General features: G+C 39.3%; 1 protein-coding gene across 7 annotated transcripts in view; it reads left to right on the forward strand.

Moving 5' to 3' along the window:
* Positions 1 to 24114, forward strand: part of Cad89D (cadherin 89D) — a 53177-nt gene extending 29063 nt beyond the window's left edge. For 4 of the 7 annotated variants that reach the window (XM_086910998.1, XM_086911010.1, XM_086910993.1 and 1 more), the window contains 20 exons: positions 1885 to 2015; positions 2747 to 2905; positions 5804 to 5912; positions 6575 to 6777; positions 7119 to 7247; positions 9795 to 10749; positions 12142 to 12303; positions 12669 to 12846; positions 13483 to 13744; positions 14896 to 15199; positions 15921 to 17614; positions 18008 to 18220; positions 18391 to 18479; positions 18613 to 18696; positions 18783 to 18851; positions 19015 to 19218; positions 19475 to 19678; positions 20957 to 21121; positions 22052 to 22425; positions 22776 to 24114. In XM_086910998.1, coding sequence (XP_086767124.1) covers positions 1885 to 2015; positions 2747 to 2905; positions 5804 to 5912; positions 6575 to 6777; positions 7119 to 7247; positions 9795 to 10749; positions 12142 to 12303; positions 12669 to 12846; positions 13483 to 13744; positions 14896 to 15199; positions 15921 to 17614; positions 18008 to 18220; positions 18391 to 18479; positions 18613 to 18696; positions 18783 to 18851; positions 19015 to 19218; positions 19475 to 19678; positions 20957 to 21121; positions 22052 to 22425; positions 22776 to 22807 — 5720 coding nt within the window. In that variant the 3' untranslated portion in view covers positions 22808 to 24114. Of the gene's footprint in view, positions 1 to 1884; positions 2016 to 2746; positions 2906 to 5803; positions 5913 to 6574; positions 6778 to 7118; positions 7248 to 9794; positions 10750 to 12141; positions 12304 to 12668; positions 12847 to 13482; positions 13745 to 14895; positions 15200 to 15920; positions 17615 to 18007; positions 18221 to 18390; positions 18480 to 18612; positions 18697 to 18782; positions 18852 to 19014; positions 19219 to 19474; positions 19679 to 20930; positions 21122 to 22051; positions 22426 to 22775 lie in introns of those variants that run through there. The other 3 variants (XM_012490008.3, XM_086911013.1, XM_086911015.1) reach the window with 3 other exon arrangements.
* The last annotated feature ends 2153 nt before the right edge of the window (positions 24115 to 26267 follow it).

The following is a 26267-nucleotide window of genomic DNA, read 5'->3' on the forward strand; positions in this document are numbered from 1 at the left end:
CTTCGAGTTTCTTTCTCTCTAAACGAAACAAAAAGGAAATTGTACAAAGTTCAAACGTCACACGAAGAAGAAGTTACAACAGAAACGCCTATGGCGCTTCTCGATCTTCTCGAGACATTCTTCCAAGAGTAGAGAATGACCAGATTGCAAAATGATTCAGCAAAGATTCAGCCACTGCACTGGATGAGTTTCTAGACGGATCACCGACGACCTTTCAAACGCTTCCTGTTTGACCACGTTGCCTCGTGTCACGTCGACTCACCTCGAGAAACACGTTCGCGAAAAAATCGCGTTATCGAATCGAATTTTTTTCTTTTTTTTTTTTTTTTTTACCAAAGGGTGGAAAAATGTCGTTCGGCCGCCAACATGCTCGCATAACACTCGGCAACGCGTGTCAAGAGACCAGTTTCGTAACTCTGATAATATTGTAAAATGTAGAAAGGTAGTTCGAGGAAAATAGTCGAACGGCGGTTGCGTTGGTGTATCGTTTTCTCGACTTTCGGTTTGTGAGATTTCTGTTCTTGCGTCGATTTTAACAGATAGAAAGTAATATTTTTGATGAAATTCGATAATTAGGTGATAGTATATACTCTAGCTATGAAGATATTTTTTTGAAACTCGAATAGGATTGAGTATCTATTTTACATTTCTATTATAGTTCGATCGAGAAAAAATTGATGATGATTAATATATTTCTGAAAAAATGTTTGCAATAGAATAAATACAGGAATGTTGAATAATTCGGTAAAATTTCAAAGTCGAGAGTAATTTTTCTAAGTCATTGTGTTAATTTTTCTCGTTCACGGGTTATTCGTCGATCATTTCCATTCGTATTTATTTAAAACAGGTAAATGCTAATAATTGGCATACAAGTTTTCATTGCCTTTACGTGCAAACTTATTAATATTATGAATATAATAATAAACATCGACTTTCCCGCTACGTGATTAATATGCACCATATGCTTCTTCTAGTCTTATAATTAAGAATTATATAATCAACTGTCAATGTGTATGATGATCGAATTTATTTCATACAATTTTCTATCTAAGGAGTGAGGCCAGTTTAAAACAATCTAATTTTTATCGCTTGGAATATTGAAATTTGAAAACAACATTTTGAAAGTGTTTATAGAAGCATGTTGCGCGGAGGAAATTATCTTTCCAGTCGTGTGCGATTATATTTTTAAGAAAAAAAAAAAAACAGTGTCTGCGGTCGTTTGTAAAGGTGTTGTAAACGGGTCAAACCTGTCTCCGCCACGGTCTCTGAGCTTCGAATCACGATAATGTTTCACACCCAAATTAATCGTAGCAAAATTCCATCGACGATCCTTTCACTCATAAAACCTATGTTTCGCCCAACTTGTTCGAGATGTTGAAGGGTTGTTATTAAACAGTTGAGCGGGGTAAAAACTGTATCGAAGATCTGGTTTCGCACGCGAGAAAAAGGGGGGAGGGAGGGGGGGAATGGTAACGGATGGGCGAGGAAAAAGTAAAACTCGTAGGAATCACTCGCAGGAAATGGGAAAGTACGATTGGGAATTATTGCTAGAAAGTACTCGATCGAGTCTCGAATCTAATTTTGAGCCGTGGAAACGGATATCTCGATATTTCTCCATATCTATACGCGTTGTTATCAATTGGGTTAAGAAACGTAATATCAATAATCAATTAAAATATCTCAGTAATTTGAGACTTGAATAACAATTTCAAAATTGTTATTGCTTTCTAGCTGCATTTAAAATACGAATTAGTTTCTAATTACACGGTATTATCGCGTCTCTAATTAGAATTTTGTTGAAACGAGAAAAAAATCTTGATCATTGTTGATCACGTGTGTTCTAAATAATTTATTCGGCATGTTTTCACGTACATGCTTTCGTAGGATGCCAGTTCTTTCCAATCGGGGAGTACTTGAAATTCGTCAGGGTGCCGGAAAATCTTCCAAGAGGCACAGAGATTTTATCGTTGGAAGCTCATCCGAGAAGTCATATCTCAATAATGCCAGTGGACAAAGTAAGTATTCGTGCAATATCTTTTCTATATCTTCGTTTCGTAATCGTCTTTCGTAATTATAAATGCAAATCCGAGCTCGTAATTACGCGTATCATGGTGTAAAAGTATTCACAAAGATATACTGAAGTATGAATTGTGAACGGTGTATTTCTTTGCTCGGGCTGCATAATAATTTGCAATTTCTTTCGAGAGTTCAGATGTATCGTTGGTGAAAGGTATATCAAAGAAATAGAAAAATAGTTAGCTTCCCGATTTTGTCATCGATCGAAATTATATCGTATAAAATTATTTTTAACAATTACAAAAGACAAAGTTACGAAACTTGTTAAAAAGTTAATGAATTTTAAATCAAAGCAATCTAAATTGTTCGACTATTCGTTCTTGTCTCGTTAAATATAGTTTTCCTCGTATTTATGATTTCACGCATCCAGAGAAATGTTGTCAGCCATTTCAAAAGAAGCATCCAATATTCAATAATTCATCAAGGAATGAATCCTGCAGAAATATCTTGCGCACAATTATACACTTACTCCCTATCAAAATGTCAACTTGTCCCTGTTTCACAAGAATACACATATCCATTACAAATGAATAAGCAAATAAAAGCATCCTGCCTCGCCTCTTTGTCAATCTCCACCTCTGAAACAGCGTAAAAATGCGAGGAGACAGTTTTCCAATCCACTGGAATGAAAAGATGGCTGCATTTAATCGCCGCCGATTAATTGTTGCAGGACGAAGACGCCCGTTTCTTCGCCTACAAGGAGACGAACAAGACACACGTCTCCCTGATGCTGGCTCAGTCCCTCGAGGACCTGGTGGACACGGAGGTGCCTAGAAATCTGCTCAAGTTCCGCGTGGTCTGCGATTATTCAGATGGCGGTGATTCTCTGGTAAATTGTAGTAGAAAGTAATCGATCGTTACGTCGAGCCTTCTTTTCTTTTCCTTCTTAGTTTAATGCACTCGGCCGATTATTGAAACATCTCTTTCTCATCGTTTCACGGTTCCTCGAGTTACGATCCACAAGATTAAACTATTCTGATGATGCTTAATTTTAATTTTGATCCAGAAAATTGACGATTATGATCATCAAGTTTGCAAAATAAAGAACGAAAGAGGTAACATGCAATTTTGATAAACAAAACCCTCTCAAAGGAGATCTAATTTAACCAGAAGGTGAAATTTAATCGGTATTTATATATCGTGAGTGAATTATCATAAAATTTTTTCAGCAAGAAAAGAATGAAGGATAAGGTATATTAATATTAGATAATTGAATAAGACAAAGTGTTTTTTTCGAAGAGTTGTAAATATATATTGGAACGATGTTTTATATATATGGAATGATTTAATCGTGGATGATATCTAGAGTTCAAGTTAGATCAATTTAGTTTTAACTTTCGTTTTGTAGTTGGAAAACTTTAGAAGAATTTAAAAATAAATGATTTTAAATATTTAAAATCGTTCGAGATAGATAGAATTGTTTGTTCTCTTCTCGAAAATAAATTATAATTATCAAAAATTTCAAACAAGTGCATTTTGAAATAAATCATCCGTTTCATCATTCTTATCTTTAATGTCCCTACAAGTATTTTCTTATTTTGTCCCAGAGGTCTAGTTCCTTTTCATAACTTGCATGCAAGAGTAACTAGAGCGTGCAGACACCGGTTTCGATAGGACGAACGAATCCTTGCTACCGGTTTTGTATTTCTATCGTGTGCCAATAAACGTTTATGCAATTATTTCGTTGGAAGTTTCCTCGAATCGAAGAAACCGTTACGATATTGATTACAATTTTTATCTAACTGTGCAACATTTCAATTTTCCTTTTTCTCCTTTTAACGTTGTTATATTTGCTCGAATAATTCTACGGATCATTTTTCTTTTTCAAGAAATTCTTTCTCTATTTTTTTTTTTTTATTTGTTTGTTGCAAAGAGTGAACGATGAAATTGCGTCTATTACACTTTTAATTTTTATATATAGAATTTTACGAATGAAATTATAATATGTGGATTTTCTTCTTAATAACGGAAAGCAAATATAATACTTTCGTATTTATCTAATCACACTTTGTAAGTGGAAATAAAGTATAGATATATACTTTTCTTCAATTTTCTTAATTCATTAATGGATGTAATAAAGCGAAAAGAATGTTTCTATTTAGAAAGACTATGTACTATGTTGATTTTGTCGAGAAACAATTATTATCAGAAATGTTATTTATGTAACTTTTTTTATTTATATGTAGTAAATACTTGTTTTGCTGTTGTTATTTTAAACACTTTTAAAGTAATTAAAATTTTTTATACACAGCGACTAGTTTTTAGTAGGGCAGTTTAGATTGTTTATTCGCATGTAACTGTGTAATTACTTGTACAGTTACAACTGGTTTGCTAATTTTAATATCCATTGTGATTTTTTTTCAAAATATATAAAAACTTTCCAAATTAATGACAATAGATACTTTGAAATTGTCCTTTCTTCGTTCGTTGGTGTAATTAATTAGAAAAGAACAATCAATCATTTCATCACGATACTCGTTTCACATTCTCATTTCGAAGAAAAATGTTATTGCGCTTGAAATGATTGAATTTTTCACATATAAAAAAATTACCAATTGGAATGATGAACGGAATCTCGTAAAACAGATTCTCACGGAAGCTCGAAGAATTGAAAGAAAAAAAAAAAAAGTTATTAGAATATCTTATTAGCATGAACAATTTATCAAATCTCTGCGAAATCTGTAAAAAGTAAATACATCGAACACCTATATTCATATTCATTAATTTCGAATTAACAGCAAACGAAAAAAACTACTCGAGGCAAACTTGTGTGTAGCGTACGATATTTCCATTTAGCTTTTTAATCAACGCTCGTCGAAACCTCGTGTGTTTTGCAACTCCGGCTTGGAAAAACATATGTTTCCATCCTCTCTTAAGCGCTTTCGAAATTAATCCGTTAGCATCGTAGAGACGAGCTTCCAGCTCAACGTTTTGCACAAGTATGCAATAAAACTGGAGGAACGTACGCGGTACCGTTGTTCGATCCTCCTCTTTTTCCACCTCTTTCTTCCTTTTTTAATCGGCCGATCAGACGGGACGTTTTCATGCGTTAATGCAATCTCGGCGAATAAATCTCAAGTAATACTGTTACGCGTCTCTTCGCCTGACCGATGATATTAAACAGAATTGAGGAGAGGTTGAATGGAAAGAGATTCTCCAGATGGAAAAAGAGAGTTTCATTGTTGCTCATCTTTCGTTTATTCCACTTTTTCTCCAAATCAAAGGAAAATGTTGAATTAACTGTAGTTCTAATCTTAGAACCAATTGATTCGTGTTTTGACAATAGTTTAAAATACTTTTCAAGAAATTGTAGAACCGAAATAATAAATGCGTGAAAAGTGGTGTTAAATTATATAGGAAAATTAGGAAAGAAATATATTTATAAAAAATTTTCCAAGATAACTGGTAACAAGAATTTTAAATGCGAAGATTCGAATGATATATTCGATCTTTCTTGACGTGAAAAGACATTATTCACATTCTCACAGATAAACATTCAATATATCTCAATATTTCACTCGAGCACATCATACACATCGTATAATTCCTTCTTTGTAGCGAGCTAGGGATAATTGATTCGTTCCCATCTCATCTTAAATCGCGCATCATGGTGCGATACACTACTAGAAATAATCGAGTATGAAAAGTAAGCATCGAGTGGAATGCCGTGTAATATTGGAGCCGGGTCTCTCGAAGCTGTGCACAACATTAACGTTTTTGCTCGTAGGTTACGTCGCACCTGTCAGTGACGGTCTACGTGGAAGACATAAACGACCATGCTCCGCAATTTGTCGATGCGCCTTATCACGTAACCGTGGACGAGCTTACTCCAGTCGGTGAGATGTACTCAACCTTACTTCCGCAAATTTAATTTTCGCGTAAAGATTAAAAATCACAATATTTCCATTTATCGCATTTAATAATTTTCACTTTCAGCAGCGATAGATCGGCAGGCATATCGAACCATCAAGTATTAAATAATATATAAACGGTATTAAAAAATACATATGTATGTCTATATAATTTTCTTTTATTTTAGTTTTATTATTTTCTGAAGTGGAAAATAGTTGTTATACATAGATAAAATACGTTTAACTGCCAATAACAATTGGAATCCCAATTACATAATTTTTGTATCAACATCAATGGACAAAGGAGAAGCAAATAATCGAACTTGATTTTTCACAAATTCTCAAACTTCACAAATCTTTTCTCGAATTCATTTTCTAACAATTTAATTGGCATACTCTGGAAACTTCAATCCAGTGATGATTTTTGTAATAATATATTTATAATTTTAATCAAACAATCCAAAAGTTAAATCGTGTGTTTGACATGCCTGGTCATCAAATGACAAAAGCTCAACGAATCCTTCGAATATAAATCTTTGCCCATTTAAAGAAATCTTGATTAATGATTAATCGGGCGTCCAAGAATTAAAAAATTTATTATTATCGTCGAGATCACAACTCGACTGGTCGAATTTCTTGGTCGACAGGCGTGACGATATTTCGCGGGATCCACGCGGTGGATGGGGACAAACCGAACACGCCGAACAGCGACGTGCATTATGCGATAGTGAAAGGCAACGAGCGAGGCAAATTTTCGCTCGAATCCGGCCACAGAACCGCTCTCATACTCCGTAAACCGGTGGACTACGACAACGGCGACCGCGAGTTCACGTTGGTCATCGCGGCCACGGTAAGCAGACACCATACTTTTACTCCCCTCGAATCTAAGAGGAATGGGATATTGTCTAATTACATTTTTTCACATCGTTGAAACATACACCTCTACGTAGAGAGAGAGAGAGAGAGAGAGACGATCGATCCGATGATCAAAATTTGAAGAAATGGAGTGGTTAGTTGTCTCTGTATAGAACACTGATCGCTGATGCCAGTCATCCAAGATTTCAAATCTTTTCTTTGGTCAGGAATCTTAGGTCATTGAAAATTTGCGATATATATTTAGATCGCGGGTGAAAGTTGTGGGGGATAATTTCTGATCACAATCTCATTGTCCACTCGTCTGACGCGTTTCAGGATCGCGGAGCGCCGGCCAGGACCACCAACACAACCGTGAGGATAACGATATTGGACAACGATGATCTCGATCCGAAATTCACCAGAGATGTGTACAAAGCGAAGATTTACGAGTTCTATCCGATGCCGGTGAGCGTTTTTATTTTTTGTATACAATTTTGCAAGCAAGTGCGATAATTAATCTCGCAAGTACGATAAAAATGTTAACGGCGTATTTTTCAACACGCAACGTATAATTCAATTTTTATAATATTCGAAGCTTGTTATTTAATCATTTCTTTCTTTCTTTTTTTCTTTTTTTTTTTTTTTTTTTTAATGTAAATTCTTAACACAGCGGTCGAACGACTTATCGATCGTAAAAGATTTATTATAAAAAAATTGACGAGGAAAAATTATTCGATAATCGGTTAATTGCACCAGAATGGAAATTATGAAGTGCAAATGTATGATAATTTCGCGAAATATCACGTCGCGGCTATTTAATTAAACACCTGCGAAGATTAATCGATCGTACAATCGCGAAAGAATTGTACGTACCTTGAGCCGGATCCATGCATCCTGTATCTCTATCTATGAACTTAAATGTAATCCTTTCGTGTATTTGCACATCGTGTTACGCGTGCAATACACGAATAATGAAATATCGTAAAGAAAAAAAGAAAAAAGTGTCCAATGGCGTCTCGTATTTTCTCGTTAAAGCGAATATACTATTTGGATAAAGAAGGAGGAAATCTGTGGGAAGATTAACGACTTTGAAAATGTTGACTTTCTCCATCTTCTCGAAAATTTCATGTATACAATGGACACTCTCGTAATTATTTAGGGAATTTATGCACAGGGATATTTCCTAGGGAAATATTTTGTCGAGATTTTTCTCCACGCATTCTCACAGTTTTCCATTTTATGGATAAAGAGTTTATGGATTCGAAATTAAGGATAACTTTTATAGATTCGCATACATTTTCAGCTACTTTCCTTCCAGCGAGAAAAGCGTGAAGTTGGCTTCGGACGAAATGCGTATATCCGCCGGCAATGACCGCGTCAAAGCGCGACTTTGAACGATCACGTCAATGGAAGAATCGCGGAACGGACTTTCTACGTAACCATCGAGCCGTAGCTTCCACGACATTCGTTTTTTCTTTTTTCTATCCAACATCGAATTCCTTTTACTCTTTCTATTCTTCGATTTTTCTTCCAAGAAAAAAAAAAAGAAAAAGAACGTTATTGCCTGCGATTATGCCACTAATCAATGAATATTAAAGTTTATTTCCCTCGTTAATTTTATAGCAGATTCGAGAATAGATTTATATCGCGTTTCTATTGTCTTTGTCGATTATGAATATAATCTTTTCCTTCAGAAAAAAAAATTGTCTTTCCGTTTCTTTCGTTGCGTTCACGCGAAACCTCTTAATAATCTGGGCTGTTCCGCATAAGGCCGAGAATGTCGGGGGTCGATACTTTCTTGGACGGGAAACCTTGAGGTGTAAATTTCTTTCTGAAGGGAGAGAAACAAGGATCGTGGCGGTAAGGCACGACGCGATATTTATCGCTGCCGCTCGTTCGACTTTCGAGCAATGCGACTCGACTCGACTCGTTCCACGAGATTTATTCCATTTTCCAACTCGAGAGTGCGCTTGGTAAATTGACTTTCATCCTCGATTTGCACGATATCGTGTGTGTGCGTGTATTTTTTGGAAACTCAAACTCGTTCGTCTTGCGTGGCTTTCAAGACGAAGATGGCGAGGAAGGAGAAGGTGTTTATGGATTTTGCTAGAGATATCGAGCTGATCGCGAGTCGAAGTGGCTCACGAGTATAATTGAGTTCGAGAGTTTGTAGAGGGTTTCTAATGTGGGCCGGGTATTGGAGCATTATGTTGGAGAGGTGATTAAACTGGTCGAATTGGTTGAGTTACGCTCGATCGGATGACGTCGAAGAGCTTGGTTGGATATCGTTTTTGTGTTATCGATATTTATTTATGAAAATTAAGATCATCTTGGCAACCTTGGGTGGATTTTAATCGCATCAAAGACCGAGCGTATCGCTTTCGATCATTCCTTAAATGAAATTCGCAACACCGTTTGAAGCAACGTTGCTCAAATTCTGTTCCGCTCGACCGAGTCTCAGCTATTCGTTCCCTGTTTCGATCTCGATCGGCGGTGTATTCGAGTAATTTCAATCTCTAAAGTTCGCCAGTTTTTATTTCAAGTTTACCTATGTTTTATCGAATTAATTCGCCACAACACAACTTTTTCCAAACGAAATTCTTCAACGTTCAATTTTCCCCAACAACATTTCCTGTTAGCTCTTACCTGGTATATGATAATAAAAATAATTATTATAAAGTTAGTTAACAAATTCGATTAACAAGAAAATCAACAGCAAAATCCATATGCTAATGACGTCATCACTAAGATTACATTAACACAGCGTTTTGGAAGTTCTGCTCGTTCAAAAAATTCTTCCAAAGACTGTACCCTCTAAAAATTCCTTAGAACAAGTCCTTTGTTCTCCGAGGAAATTGTTCCGCACGCGTTCGCAATAATTCTTCTCAGGTAGGACGAGGATGCTGATTGAGACTGGCATACTCCAGCCAAGCCAAAGTTGCCAAATTTTCCTTGCAGCACCGCATCTGTCTGAACACTTCCCAATTGATTTCCAACGATTCGTTCGAACAGGAACAGCCGATCTTCACCCGAATCAACTTCTCCACACCGATCCAAGCGACCGACTGCGACCGGGACATCGACACGTCCGTTCGCTACGACATAACATCGGGGAACGAGCGAGGTTTCTTCCACCTGGACCCGAGAAACGGCACGCTGTTCCTGAAACGTCCCATCGACCTGGACGCGGAGCGAAACTTACCCTCGAACACGTTCACCCTACAAATCCACGCGTCCCAGGTGGACAACCCCCTGAGATCGGGCGCGGCGAGGATCGAGGTCGAGGTCCTCGATCTGAACGACAACCTGCCCGAGTTCGAGGTGGATCTGTACAACATCAGCATCGTGGAGAATCTGCCGAACGGGTTCAGCGTGCTTCAGGTGATCGCGCGTGACAGGGATCAGGGGGAGAACGGGCAGTTCGACTACGAGCTGGTCGACCCGTCGGGCGCGTTCTCGGTGGACGCGAGATCCGGCTGGTTGACGGTCAGGGATCAGTCGGTTCTCGACCGAGAGAGACGAGATCGGTTGAAAATGAGGGTGGTCGCAGTGGAGAGGAGGCCGAGCGTGGTTCCTCGGAACGGCTCCTCCTCTTCTTCGGTGGACGTTGACGTGACGTTGCTCGACGCCAACGACAACAACCCCATCTTCGTGCCTGGGAATCTGTACGAGTTGGTAGCGAGAAGCGACTCGAAGGTGGGCACCGTGCTCGGCCAGGTGCACGCGGTCGACGACGACCTGGGCCCCAACGGGATGGTCAGGTACAGGCTGCAGAAACCGGGAAACTCGACCGCCAGGACGCCTCCGTTCACGGTGGACGAGGTGACGGGTACCATCGCGGTGTTCGAGAGCCCGATTCTCGAGGGAAGGCACGCGATCTTCGTCGAGGCTGCCGATCAACCGGCCAACCCGAGCGAGAGGAGGCTCTCCCTGGCTGTGGTCACCGTGGACGTCTTCAGATCGGATGGTGAGTTTTCTCTCGAGCATCAAGTGGATCTAGCTCCAATAGTCCTTAATTACAACTGGTCCAACCTTACATATATTCGGCCTCTCCTTTCAAAGAATTGGCACACCGAGGTCTTCCTTTCGATGCAATCCTTTTTCAATCCTTTTCATCCACTTTGTCGATCGAGATTGCAACTACGTTCGTCATCGTGTTAATTTTCATTTGATTCTTGTGCTCGTTTTTCACATTTGATATTTCTGCAATTTATATTTCACTTTTATTTTGTACGTGTATTTGTTTATATACCCAGTGGACAAAATTAAATGAACAATATCTAGCAAGCAAGAAAAAGCTGATGATATTGGATTGTTCTGGTATGCTTTCAACAAGTTTTTCTTCCAATATACTCCTCAAATTTTCTATCTAGGATTAATGTCTGGGCTTTGTGCCATTCCAGAATCTCTATTTTTGCAGTTTTGAAAAAATTTCTTTGTTTTCGTAGCGATATGTTATCTTGTTGACGTCCAATTTTCGTTGAGGTCTATTTTTAAAATTGATTCCTCTAAATTTTCATTCAGGATATTAATGTATTTATCTGCATTATCTTCGTAATGCCATTTATAATTATTAAACTTCCGACTTCGTATCATTGCTAATCCTCCATACGTGACAGTCGGTGAAACACGTACTACTTTTTCAAGGATTCATTTAGTTTTCTCCATACTCCTTTTATTCTTATTTAATAATTCAAATTTACTCTAATTATTTGTTTCTAGAATAATAAGTGGCTCATTTATATACTTTTTGGCAAAATTTAAATTACATTACATTTACAATCAATCAGACATAATATTAAAGTTTCCAATACGAAGGCTTTATAAATACGGCCCAAATTTGGCAGATAATCTCAATGGTTTTCTACATTGTCTTTTTGTTAACTTAATTTTGTCCACGAATATAATCAAATACGTATAAGTAGTTATAGGAATTGATTTTATTTGCGCTACTACATTAAATGGAAAAATTAAAATTTATTTCCACCATTTTATCTGAACAATGAATCTTCTAACACGAACGCATTGTCCGCTTAATTTTCTCCACGACATATACATTTTCTAACTCGAAGTCTATTTTAAACAATTGTCAACAATTTTGTCGCATTTATAAAATGTGAAAAGAAAAAATTCTACAGCAGTTCGATACACGTTTCTATCAACGTTTGCCACGCTATCTTCCACTTTCTACGCCAGTCACGAAGATCCGTGAAACGCGTTTCGTCAACCGTGGGAAATATTTCCACGTCGTATCGCGAGGAGATACGTTCGACAAAGAAAATCCTAAAATATCTTCACTCTCGACACTTTTTATCGCGGTCGAAACGATCCCCTTCGATCGAATCTTTTCTCGTCGCAGGGCCGGAATCGTTGGAGCCGGATTTCGTGGGCGCCCCTTACGAATTTTGGGTGGGTGCCAACGTGCCGGTCGGCACAAGCGTCGGCCAAATACGCTTGAACGACGCTGTGAAGACCAACGACCTACTGATCTACGACCTCTTGCACAGCTACGAGGAAGGTGGTACGTACTTAAGAACGATTAATCGAGCAACAGGTTGTGCCAACCTCTAAACAATAATCCGTCTTGGAAAATTTTTAATTTCAACTTCGATCGAGTGATTGATATATCTGTAGAAATCAAGTTTCATTTACTTTACTCGTGAGAAAATCGCGAAATCATTTTGGAATTCGAAAAAATTGGAATCGAGTTTCAAATTGATTCTCGGTAAAGTTGGTTCGAATCGCGATATAAAATTCTCGTTACGAATCTCTACGACCCGGTGATGGCCTAACGATCCAATAAGCTTCGTCTGACAGGCTGATCTGTTCGCCATCCGGAACCTAATACGCGACACATGCTGCATACATCGCAATTGGAATTTGCAGTGCCGTTCGCTGTGGAGGAACGGTCGGGGACGATCACGGTGGTCGAGGAGATCGAAAGATTCGACCGATCGATCTACGATTTCGAGGCGGTAGTTACCGACGAACGAGACCTGATGCTGATCACCAACGTGTCCATCCACGTGGTCGATCCCAACGACGATCGAGGCATATTCACCAGGTAAACTCTCGAAATAATTATAAATAATCGTGATGCTCCAGATTTAGATCCTCCAAATCGCACATTTGTGAGAATACGTTCGTGTTAACCCTTTAACTTACGAGACGTGATACGACGATGCCTTTAAAATTGTTGATGACATCGAATTTTGCTAACATCGCTTTTTATAAATATTTTGAATAGCGATTGTAGCGCAGTATTTCACTCGCTCTACGAAAACGTAACGAAACAACGTGGGGGAGTGGTAAACGTGTAAAGTTGCATTACAATATGAAAAATACCACACGATCAAAGATTATTAAATTTTTGTAAATTTTATCAAGCCATTGATAATAATTTAAAAATATATGTTTATTTAGAAATTATAATAAAAATCAACACATCAAAAGACACGTGCGATTCGAACAACTTCAGTCAAAGCGTGAAATAGCTCGATGTTTGTGGAACTTAAATCGTAAGACAAGGGATTAACTCTTCTACTGTCTCATTTTGCCAGATCAGAAGGGTCCCCAATACGTGCCAATATTAAAAATATCCCCTGATATTTCGTCGCACGGTTGATTCATCTCGGGAGTCGTCGACTCGGCAAAATTCCGTTTGTTTGCTTGTCCAAAAGTCGACGGCCGTTGATTGCAGGGGAACGACCACCGCCCCACTGGTGTTCCACGCGAGAGAGAACATGGCCGGCGCGTACATCGGCCAAATACTTCCGCAGAATGGAACTGGCTCGGCCACGCCAGCCACCCGATTCTTTATCGTCAATCAGCAGGATGTGCCCGACATCTCGATCACGGAGGACGGAGCCCTGTACGCGCCCAAGGGCCTCGATCGTGAGGCCAGGCAGAATTACAGCATCACCGTGATCGCGGAGAGCCCGCGAGGCGTTGGCGTTTTCCAAGTAAGTCCTTCTCCTCCCCGCTGGTAATTAATTTATCAGCAGGCTGAGTGCGATCCAAGGGTGATTGTATCGGCAGGTATGTCGACCAATGCCACTTTTATCGAAGAGGTTTCTCGAGGGTGTGAATGGGTGTGAGGAGAAAAGTGTTTGGTCGAAAGTTTTTATCAAGAGGAGAGAATTTTTTCACTTCTTACCAGAAAATATATATTTTTGTATGGTTAAAAGGTGATTATCGATTCTTGGATGTTACTTTGTTATTTTAATAGTATAAGCAAAGGTATAACTTTTGAGAATTTTTTAAATGTATTTTGATAAATGTACAAACTTATTTCGATATCGTTGAAACGCCACGAGAAAGAATGTTGAATTTTGAGGTATTGCGAAATTTATTATATTTTTTTGAAAAGTAACAGAAGAACTATGAAAAATTATTCTAATTATCTCGTTTATTAGGATTTCAATTATATGATACGAGGGATTGATCGCGGAAAATTTCATTTTCATCTCATCTCATACCTGAAAACGCTGTAAATTTATCGATTTTTGTTTAGTTAGTGGACAGGTGTTGAGAATGCCGTCCTCGAGCTGCAATACGTTTGCGGATTCAACTTTTGGGATATATCGGTCGTAGAAGTTAATAGAAGTTCCAAGGATGCGGGGAATGATGTTGAAAAATTTTTAATTTAAAAATTCGAACGAAGGTCAAGGATCTTTCGCCACGCACATAAATTCGACTTTCACAACCGTGTTCGCGTGCATTCGAAATATTTAACTCGTGTTAAGTAAAATTTAAAACTCTTATTTATTACGAGACCTAGTTCGTTAACATTTGCACATATACCCTAACACTTAATGCGATGTTGCACGAATATTTAAATTCGAAGTAATACTCGCACAATTATTCCGTCACTTTTATTTCAAGGATAAAATTCCTTTCTCGAAGCTGTAAATCACAAATATTTTTTGATTTTGAAAAAGATTCGTACAAATATTTGTACACTTTCGACAAAAATCCCATAAACGCGATCTTATTTGGAAATTTCAACAAACATTTATTCGAGTAAAAGAATTGCATTGAGAAAGATTTGTTAAATTTATTAACTTTCTTTCGATGGGAAGAATCGTTGTTAAAGTGATTCGATAAATTTCAGGTAAGCGTGATCGTTCTTGACGAAAACGATCACGCGCCAGAATTCACGTTCCCGTTGTACGAAGGGCGAATCACGGAGAACAGTCCAGCCGGAACGAAAGTGAACTTATCGATTCCCATCACGGCTACCGACAAAGACGAGGGTATCAATCAGAACTTTGTCTTCGCTCTCCACGGCGAGGGAAGCGAGTTGTTTAGAATCCATCCAACCACGGGTTTAGTGTACTTCGAAGGAATCGATGATCGTACATTGGACAGAGAGGCGAAGGCAAACTATAGTTTCACCGTCGTTGCTAAAGACAATGGTAAGACACCTCTTCCGCTATTTTCCTTGAGTTTCCATCCAAGGAGCAAGTACAACCACGTTTCTAACGCGAGAGAAGTAAAGTTTCGATGCTTGCTGGAAACAAATGCAAAATTCTTTTGAATTTCACTGTACGACTTCTCATATATTGTATTTTTAGAATAGAATTGAATCGAGTGCTCGAGTTTTCAATGTCATTAACAGGATCGTTACGCAATTTACCTTAAAATTCAATCAAATCTTATTAAAATTAAGAAAAAATTTTAATCGCTCTAATTCGATGGATAATGATTCCTAGTCGACGAATGAACGATCGTTGGAAGCGTAAAACCTTGCCCTTTAAAATGCTTTTCGATTTATCTTAATACCATTTCCGGTTCCTGAGATATAGTCGTGTAAAGGAAAGGAGTTATCTCTAATATACCTTAGAAATTCAAATAAAATTAAGAAAACTTTAAACCGCTATAACTTGGAAGATAATAATCCTAAATCAACGAGTAAAAAATCATTAGAAACGGCGATCCTTGCTCTTTCCCGACTCATCTCGATGTTTCCAAATTTCATAAGTGACAGAAAATTTCTTCCCAATCTCTCCAATCTTCAACGGCTCGATTTCTGTTATTATGCATTCGAAAGATTGCCAGTTAACGAACAAAAATTATCTCTCTTAAGTATTCCGCTCGAATAAAACTCGCTTGTCGCTCGCGCGAAACATTTTACAGGCGGTCTAACCTCCGAAGCGAGACTGAGGATAACGGTGACCGACGTGAACGACAATTCCCCCATTTTTATCCGAATGATCGTGCTCCCGGACCAGGGTGTTCGTGTCTCGACGAACGAGCCCGACACCGAGGCATCGTTCGAAGGGAACGACGTGCTCGACATGGACGACACCGGAAATCAACCACCGAGCGCCCGTCGTTCGCCCCTTCTTCTCGTTCCGGAAAACGCGACGATTGGCGCGCCGATAATACGGCTCCTCGCCGAGGACAAGGACGAGGGAAGAAACGCGGCGATAACGTACAGCCTGGGGAACGAGACGGTTTCCGGTGACGACACCACCAACCAACGTAGATACTTCCACCTGGACCCAAGGTCGGCCGAGATATCGGTGGCCAGAGGCCTCGCCGCCGAAAGCAACGTTCGTTTGCTCGTCCTTGCCAAAGATCCCGGAGGATTGTTCGACAATATTACCATCAGGATTCACGTGGCCGACGTGAACGATCATTCCCCCGCCTTCGATAAGTCTTGGTACACGTTCGACGTGGCCGAGGGCAGTTACGCCGGATACACGTTGGGCACTGTTCGAGCTGTGGACGCGGATCACGGAGGGAACGCGAACGTCACCTACGAGTTAACAACGAAAGACGATTCGAACAATCTTGGGAATCAAGTGTCCAGGATCTTCGAGGTCGGCCCTCGCGACGGGATGATCAGGGTGACAGGGGTTCTCGACAGGGAGACCGTGGCTGTTCACCGTCTCGTTGTGACGGCTCGAGACAACGGTGTCCCGAGGCTGAGCTCCACCGTCGAGGTGGAGGTGAACGTGTTGGACGTGAACGACAATCCACCGGTGTTCCACGATTACGACGAGATCGAGAGAGGCGACAACGGGGACCCCCTGCCTGTCTACCACGCCTCCATCCTCGAGAACAGCCCGATAGGCAGCCAAGTGATCAAGGTGTCCGCCAACGATTCGGACTTTGCCGGCAATGGGAACGGTCTGATCCTGTTCGATCTGAATCATCGGGGTGAGGCCGGGAAACAGCGGTTCTTCGCCATCGACAGCAAGGAAGGAGTGATCACGGTTGTCGGTAATCTGGATTACGAGAGACAAGGAAGCCACAGATTGCTGGTCACTGCTAGCGATCTAGGGTCGCCGGTTAGCCTCACGTCCACGGCAGCGGTGATCGTCACGGTGTTGAACGTGGACGAGGAGGAGGGAGAGACGGAGGCGAGGAGGACACCTTCGTTCAAACACCGTTATTACGAGGTGGAGGTCGAGGAGAACGTGGAGGTGCCCGTGTTGGTCGCCCGGCTGGAGCTGGCCGACGGTCACCGGGACGAGCACATACGATACAGCATCGTGGCGGATGAGACGAAGGCGCGAGAACGCTTCTCCATCGATCCAAGGAACGGCTCGTTGTATCTGATGGCGGGCCTGGATCGGGAGGTGAACGATCGATACGAGGCGAAGGTGAGGGTCGACAGGGTGAAGATCGGCCGAGGGATGCCCGTCATGATTTACCCGGTGGTCGGCGAAAGGCTGAACGGTTTGGCCCCTAACGAGGCCAGAGTCGTGGTCAGGGTGAAGGACGTGAACGACAACGCGCCCAGATTCAAGTCGAAGGGCCGACCCATCCTGGCCGCCATACCAACTACCGCCCATTACGGGTACGAGGTCGTCAAAGTGGAGGTGGGTTTAAACGAGTCTTTCTCGTTCGTTTGCCGAAAATCGTATCGCGTTTTTTCGAGGATTGTATGGAAAGAACTGTTCCCTAATGAGATGTTTCTCGTGGAAGAATTGAGCAGGAAAGTGCGAATTGTTAAATGTAGCTTTATTTAAAAGATTGGTAAATTGACGAGGAATCGCGCAATTTTCTTCTATTTATGAAAAGTTTGATCTGAATCTTTTTTTCTAATTCATTACGAAACAAATTATAAAAATTTTAGAAATAGATTCCGAGCATTCTGCATTTTTCTTTATTTATTTTTCTTTCTCTTTAATTTTAAAAAATTCACCGATCGTAAACGGAGTAGCGAAAAGAGAGAGGCATGATCGAATTAAAGCGACTAATCGTTACGTCAGGCGGAAGACCCGGACGAGGGAGCAAACGCCGAGATCCGGTATCAAATTCTCGGGCGGGAGGACGCGCCACGATTCGCCATTGACCCACTGAGCGGTCAAGTACGATCTGTGGCGAGTTTTGGCCGTGATGCTGGACGCGTTTTCGGGTTCGACGTCAAGGCCACCGACAGAAGAGGCGCTGAGAACGGTCGCAGCAGTATCGCCAATGTCTTTGTAACTTTTCCTTCTTTGATTCTTGCAATTTTAATCGCGCATCTTTAACAATTTTTCCCTTCAACGATTCCGACTGTTAAATTATACTTGCCATATACTTTTATCTAATCGAATCGTAAATAAAATCAAGAGTTAATCGATTAACCGATTAAAAATTGTCGAATGTAAAGGTGTACGTCCTGGATGATCAGAAGCAGATGGTGATGGTGGTTGGTCGAAGACCCATGGACATCGAGTCGCAACTGGAGAATATCACCGCGTGAGTTTATTCGTTTCTGTGAATATTTTCAATCTTAATTATTAGGATCAATTTTCAAATTGAAAGATAAAACCATTGGAACGTAAGCATTTATTTATTCTTTCTCGTGTAAGAATTTTTTAATTTAATTCAGGATATTGCACAACGTGACGGGTTTCGACGTTCGAGTGAGGAAGCTAGAACCGCACATTGAAAAGAATTTGATCGACACAACGTCGTAAGTGGTGAAATAACCTTTCTTAAAAATTTCTTCGAAGAAATATTCGTTCCAAGTTCTATTATTCCATATTTCCTGTTTCGCAGTACTGACGTTTATCTTTACGCAATCGATCCTCATTTAAACGTTATGATAGACATGGATACGTTGCACAAGTAAGTACAATCCTTTATAATCACTGTAATAAACACATCGTATCGTTTAATAAAAAAACATAATCAAAATATCGAATCGATGTCGAAAGATAGTCATCATCGTGTAATAACGTCGTCGGTACAGTGATTAGTTAATTATACGCGTACGAACGTGTTCTTGCAGCGTGTTCAACACAAAGAAAACGGAAATCAAACGCGAGTTGGACGAGTACGATGTTCTGGACATTGCCGGAAGCTCTCCTCGTCAGGGTAATCAACGTTACCTGCTATCCACTTTGGAAGTGGCTGTAGTGATGCTTGGTTGTGTCATCTTTGTGGGCGCCCTCGTCACTGCCCTTTGTATCACCTGTGTTCGTAGAAGTAAACGGTAAGAGGAGTATTAGAATTTTCAAAATTTTGCCAATTTTTTTCAAGAAATAATAGCACAATACAATATAAATAATATAACTTCCCTCCCCCCATGAAATAATTCCAGGAAATTGAAAATCAAACGAAAGATTCGAAATTAAGTTTCCAGCAAGAACACATCCATCGGTCCTTCCACACCCCCCCTTCTATCGAATACCAGCCAATCAAATGCCAATTCGTTCTAAACCGTAATTACTTAAATTTTATCGGTTTAGTCGCAGACGTCGGGAGAAAGCGATGTTCTCGACCACCAGCCCGATTGGTTTCGCTTTGGCAGATCCATCCGCGACGCTGCAGAAGCCGTCATTGTTCCCGACCTTTGTCGACGGCCTTCACTACGACCCTGAACCGTTCTGCGCCGATATACCGAGACGGCACAGCATCTGCGAACACGGATCTAATTGCGCCCGTTTCCACGCGTAAGTCTATTTAATTCACGTTAACGCGGATTTACACTCGTGGACATTGTCCATTCAACAATGCGTTTGACTTTTCCACGACTAATTTTCGCGAATATTTTTAAACCGAGACGCGATATTTATTTACAAATTATTCCATATATATATAATGTTTTATCAGTTATATCATACGAGCAATTGTCGGTGTAGATCGGCCTTTATCCTCGTCGTGGAGAGCGATGCTTCATTGTAAACCGTATTAAATCATTTGAGCGCAACTGAGCAGAAATCGCTTGCGGTTCTGCACGACCTGTTTAGATCTAGATCTGCGGTTCAACGCTGACATTTCGAAAATTTCCAATTTTGAATTTTATACCGAATATGATACTCTTATTGCGTGGTATCGGGCGGAAATGAAGAAGAGTTTATTCACATTTCGAAATCAAAAATTATTTTCTCTTAGTTACTCTTTTTCGCGCAAACAAACGTGAAATACATTTGGACAGGAAATAGGGTTTTGTGGTTTCGAAAAGTAACCGTGATATTGGCTTCACCGCGATAGTGGTATGGCGTGGTAAGTAGTGCGGCCCGTTTATGGTCAGGCAGTTTCAAAATAAACACAAATTTCCCCAATTCTACAGTTCTCTATAAAATAACGATCCAGAAAAACTTGAAACGCTGCATACATATATACACACGATGCATATTTAATACGCCAAGCGTGGTGGCTCAAACGATGGAATACGGATTTTCTAGAAGATGCATAATTTCACACGCTTCGAAAATTCAAATAGATATCTACATCGATAGATCGCCAACAACGAAAGGAATACACGACATATTCTCATAAATCCTCTCCTCTTCTTCGCATTCGAGTCGAAAATTAAATAACACGCACACGCACACGCATACACATACCGCATCATCCTTCCCCATCCAGGACATATTCACCACTCGAATCCCGCCTATCCAATCCTATCCATTCTCGACCAGACAGCAAAACAGCCGATATCCAATATCGCGACAACCAGCGATTCCACCAGAAAACCGATTTCAATCCATTAGCGGCCAAACCTGTGCTGCACCACCCTCCTCTTCCAAACGATTCCCTTCCCTCCCTGCGAGCGCAAACAACATGGCGGCTCGGATAAAAAGGGGGGGCCGAGATAAAGGCATGCATTTATTATGAAACCGCATACCGGTCGGCGCAAGGTCGGGGTGGGGATATATAGGGAATACTGTATCAGGGAATTCCCATATCTTTCGCCGCTAGATGTCGATGCTAGAGAGGGTTTGCAGGATGGGCGGTTGTAGTAAGCACGCCGGGAGGACGACAGGGACCCCGAAAGGCCTGGAGGCATCCGCGACGTCCTTGCATTCCAGCGGTCAGGATTCTGGGATCGTGGCGCGCGCCTCCTGCCACTGCAGTCACTCGTCCAGCCCCTCCAGCGGCGAGAGCAGCAAGTAAGTCGAATTACTTACGGAGCTATTCGTGCTATCTAAATTGAAAAGAGAGTTCGGCCGGGGGAGGAAGGATCGATCGATCCATCCGCGCTTCGCGAGAGATGTGGAACGGATCATGGACGAGGTTTTCGAGAGAGGGAGAGGGGGGAATTAAAAATTTTTCTAAACGTTTGTTAAACGCGAGAAAGGAATAATTTTTATACAAACGTTATATATAATGACGTCGAGAATGATTGTAGTAATAATAGGATTGACAAGGGGGTATTGGTGCCAATTTCGATGAATGTGTATGTGCATAATTTCATTGATCATCGTACTTATCTATCGGTTCATCTTTCGAAAGAGTGCTTGCAAAGCAATTAATCGAATATAATTCTTTAGCTTATTTATTTAACGACTTAACGGGCTTCTTCTATTATTCTACACTTGTCTATCGCGCATAATGTACAATATCTTCAAGCTTCTACGATACGTCCATCCAGCTTTCTATATATCGCAATAAGAAACAATATTAACTCCATGTACAGTAATCTCTATTAATCCACCAATCGTCGCCTTTTTCTTGCTCGATCCATCGAACAATCTTCTCAACCTTTTCTCAAACACACACACGCGCACACTGTCTTTCACATACAGAAGTATTTCAGACAATAATCGCTGAGTTAAACTCAAAAGCGTAACAAAAATCACGGTCTCAGCTTTTCCACTTAACCGCCTTATCTCAGAAATTTTAATTTCACGCTTGATCAAGTAACAAGGAGAGAACGAGAAGAGGTTCCAAAGGTTCCTCCATCCAGTCATCATCATCCGCAGTCAGCCAGTTCAAGAATCCATGCCACCGATGTGTCTTTACGTCTCTTTTTTTCTTTTCCCTTTTTTTTTTTTTTTTTTTTAACGTCTACTCGAAATCTACCTGCTTCCTCTTCACAGCGGCTACGAGGACTCTTTAAAGTCCCTGCAGCGGCGCGAAAGAGGAAACGAGATCTCTCGCGGAAGCCACGACACCTCGGCGACGAGCGTGGTGGTGGGGAGGCGAGGGACCCAAACCACCAGGAGGCGGCAACGATACAACTCGTTCTCGAACGGCGAATCGATGTACTCCCACGAGATGACGTTGCAGAGGGAGCAACGTTGCTGCGTTGGGACCGAGAAGAGGCGGAAGAAGGAGGGCGGGGTAGGACGCGAGCACAGGCGCGCGCATTCGGAAGCGGAGAACAATATCACCGAGACGGTGATACACGAACATCCTGGAACCGAGATCTCCGAGTTGTCCAGCTCTTTGCAGAATACCTCCCCTCTTCACGGTGAGTTCGATGGAGTTTTGGATTTCGTTCGGCAAGTATATCGATATCGCCAGCGGAAGAGTATCGTATGACGTGATTGCGAGCTTTTCTGTCGAGCGAATTGCTATGGAAACTTGTTGAGAATAATGGAGTTGGGCTGATTTCTTGAATTTTATTATTTAAAGTCTATAATTAATATTTTATTGAGAATTAGAATCATCCTCTCGTCGTTATATTTCGCAGTGAAATTACTCGAAACTATAAGAATAAGTAAAATCTGCGCAATGAAATTATATTTCATAAATGTTATTCTAATTAAAATATCTTATTCCTCTTCAATTCCTTTCTTATATTTTCATTTTATTTCGCAGGTGTAACACGATCCACCCACATGCTGTATTAACGACAACGAATCTTACTTATGAGAGAAACTTTCAATGGGGAACGAGGATTCTTCCTAGCCATGAGTTTTTCTTATTGTCCTATATGCGATTAAAGGATACACAATTTCATAAGAAATGCATCTTTTTGCACGATAAGATTAATCCTTTTTAGCTATCTGTGTGAGGATATTTCTTCGTTTAATACGTAGAAATTTAAATGGGAAACAGGCCAAAAGATTTGTCAATCTAATTCATTGTATTTTAATCATCGATGTATTCAGAAAAGATCAAGCAAAAATTTCGTACGAGGAAAATTCCTTCTTAGTTGAAATATCCTAGAATTCTTTTTTACTTTTGAAGGTATATTGCAATATTCCACGCATCCTTTCAGAGAGATACGAATTATGCTAACAGAGAAAAGGCAACAATACGACGAAGCTTCAGATATTTCGAATTTTTCAAAATTCCATTTTATTTTAACCAAGCAGGGCAGAGAGTTGTAATTTTTTAAAAAGTTGAACCGATCGAAGAGATATCCTTTCCAGGAGGGAGGCGTTCCCCATCGCGTGAAAATTTGCGCATATTGTGTCATCTCGTTACCAAAATACTCGTCATTCGTGTAAATATATTCTTTATCGATACTTTGAGATCTTTCTTTATTATTATTATTATTATTATTATTATTATTTCTTATTTCTCTGCGTTTACGTTATTTATGAATGTAAGAATGTTCTCCTCTACGAATGTAAAAATATTTCATGTACAGTAGATATACGTTTTATTACTCGTTGGAAATAATATCGAATATCCAAAAACAATCATTGTTGGAAATTATGTGCATAAGTATACGCGTATTTATTATATTTACAACGTAATTAATTAGAATTTTTTTAAAGGATCGTTGTTGATAAAAGTTTATAAAAAGTTAAATGTTTTATTTCATTGTAATTAAATTTCAAATTGAATTTATTATAATTTCAAGCTTCTCGCATATAAAAAATTATAAATAGTTATGTTTTCAACCATAAGAAAAGGGTTGATATTAAAGTTCTTTTTCAAAGATAATTTTTCCTTTTTTCGCGTTCAATGTCCATTCAAATAAAATAATCCAAAATAATTCGGCTTTTCATTCGAACGTATAACACGCGCCTTGTGAATACGCTAACTTTCCAACGAGTTCACTATATTTAATTTACAACTAGACTGTAAGAGAATGTGTATCATATGTATGTAATAATAATAATGTATAATTTATATCGTGATCAAAATTGGTCACCGAGGAAAATAACTGTTTTATAAATCGTTAATAAAGGCAATTATCGTAAAACGAAGTTTCGAACTTCAACCTCCTCTCAGCCGCGAACGATTTCACGTGGTAACGTAACAAATTATAGTTTTCTACTTTCCTCGATGGACTTGAGTTTTATATAAAATCGATATCGTCCCTCGAGCGATAAGAGAAACGCATTTTTTTTTTTTTTTTTATTATTCGTTTACGACTCTATTGGTGATACGTAAGAAGCTGTTTCGATCAGATTTTTTTTTTTTTCATTATTAAATTTTAAATGCAATGGATTTATGATTTTTTTCGTCTCATCGATAATCTTGTATAAATTCATAATAAATTTATTTCCCTTTTTTTCCTTATTATTTCCTCTTCAGAATTCCGAGAGAAGCGATTCTTCTTCGTTTTTTTTACCAAAAGTATCTGAATATTTACTTGTTCAACATTTATTTTTAATTATAAGAAGAATTCTTATAACTACGATATTACGATTATTCGAGTAAATTATTTATTATTCGATTATCAGACTCGTATTTTTTGCGACGGTACATCTATTTAATATCTAAAATCTTTGCTTTCAGGACAAGGCTGTGGTAAATATTCTTATCTAGCGTGACTCATGAAAAGCACACCCTTTACCTTCACCTTTGATTCCTCCACCATTAGTTTGACCTACTGTTCACTTTCGAGTCGATTTTTCTTTCATTCAGGTTCGTTCCCTTTTCTCCATACAATCTCAAGAAGTATAGCTCTTGATACGTTTAAATGTCATTTGATAACCCTTTCGTTTCTAGCCACAAGAACACGTTGTAGGTGTTAGTTTTGATCACGTGAAGAATGAATTGCAACGATGTATAATTATTTTTATGAATTGGCAAGAAGAGGAAGGAGAACACGATAAATTTTCTTCAGAGCAAGTCTTTGGTTGAAGCAAAGACGATCGTAAAATAAAAGTTAGTATTTTATTGTAGAATAAAATTGCCGATACAACGAATAATTTACAATATTTATAATATTTACAATGAAACATTTTTATGTTTCAGTGTATTTGATTTCTCATTTCAAGTTTTTTCTTGACGGTATTAAGTATTGTTTTTGCTTGTTGAGAAAGAAACGCTAATATATTAGCCAAAAAATATTTTCTTCTTCTATATTCTCTAATCAATTTTTCACATCTTGTCAGGATTTAAATTGAAGAATGGTAAAATATCACGATCGATCACAGTCTGAAATCCATCACACGGAATTTTCATCGTACCTTCCAGTCGAAGAAGGTGACCTTCACATTCGAGCAGCTTAATTAATCGGCGCCTTAGGAATCTCTCCCAGATGGGGCGAATCAAATCAGCGTGGGTCTTTTAATTACGGATAAATGAGTCGTGAGGAGAGATTCCTGGTCCCGTTCAATAGGCCTTGAATCTATTGCAACGCGGCTGCAAATGAGCGTTCTAGGTCTCCTTAACTCGTGCACCAAGGGTAGACCCCCTGCGACACTGGCATTGAAAGACGAGGAATCGTGGCATCGATGGAAAGGAATCGTTCACTCTTCTTCCCTCCCCCTCGTCCTCCCATTTTTCCAACAGCAATCGAGGGAACAAGGTTAGAACGATGGCTTTTCGAGTGCCATTTTTCTTTTGGGTGTGCGTGACGGATAGCGTGGTGTTGGATAACTGTATTAAAATACGCTATATTTGAAACTTTTTCTCTTTTTCTCGTTAAATGAGATTGAGAAGATAAATTAATCATTTAATCATACTTTTATCTTATGAAATGTAAAGCAAAAAATTTTTTGAAGGTAAGGAAAACATTCTCATTTTTTAATGACAATATGTTGTAAGGGATTATGTATTTATTCCATCGAAAGAATGAAATATATTTATTGTTTAGCTATTTATATATACAACATTGGAACATGAAAAATAACAAATTTAATTGAATATTACTCAAGTTCAAAATGATAAAATAGTAAAGAGATAAAACTATTCAAAATTGTGTTAATTTTTGTACGCTAAAATTTGCAGTAAAGTAAATTTTTAATGTTACAAGATTTACTTCGACGATTCTTCACTTTTTAATTCAATCTCGAGCATCAATTTCAACTTGCTTTCTTTTACATGATAAAAGCCAATGTATATATATTTGAAAATATGGATCAAATATTCGATTGAATATATACTTTTTTTAACTTGAATCCT

This window comes from Apis florea, unplaced genomic scaffold (assembly GCF_048593485.1).
Source record: "Apis florea isolate Af1SG1 unplaced genomic scaffold, ASM4859348v1 contig_1789_pilon, whole genome shotgun sequence".
NCBI lineage: Eukaryota > Metazoa > Arthropoda > Insecta > Hymenoptera > Apidae > Apis > Apis florea.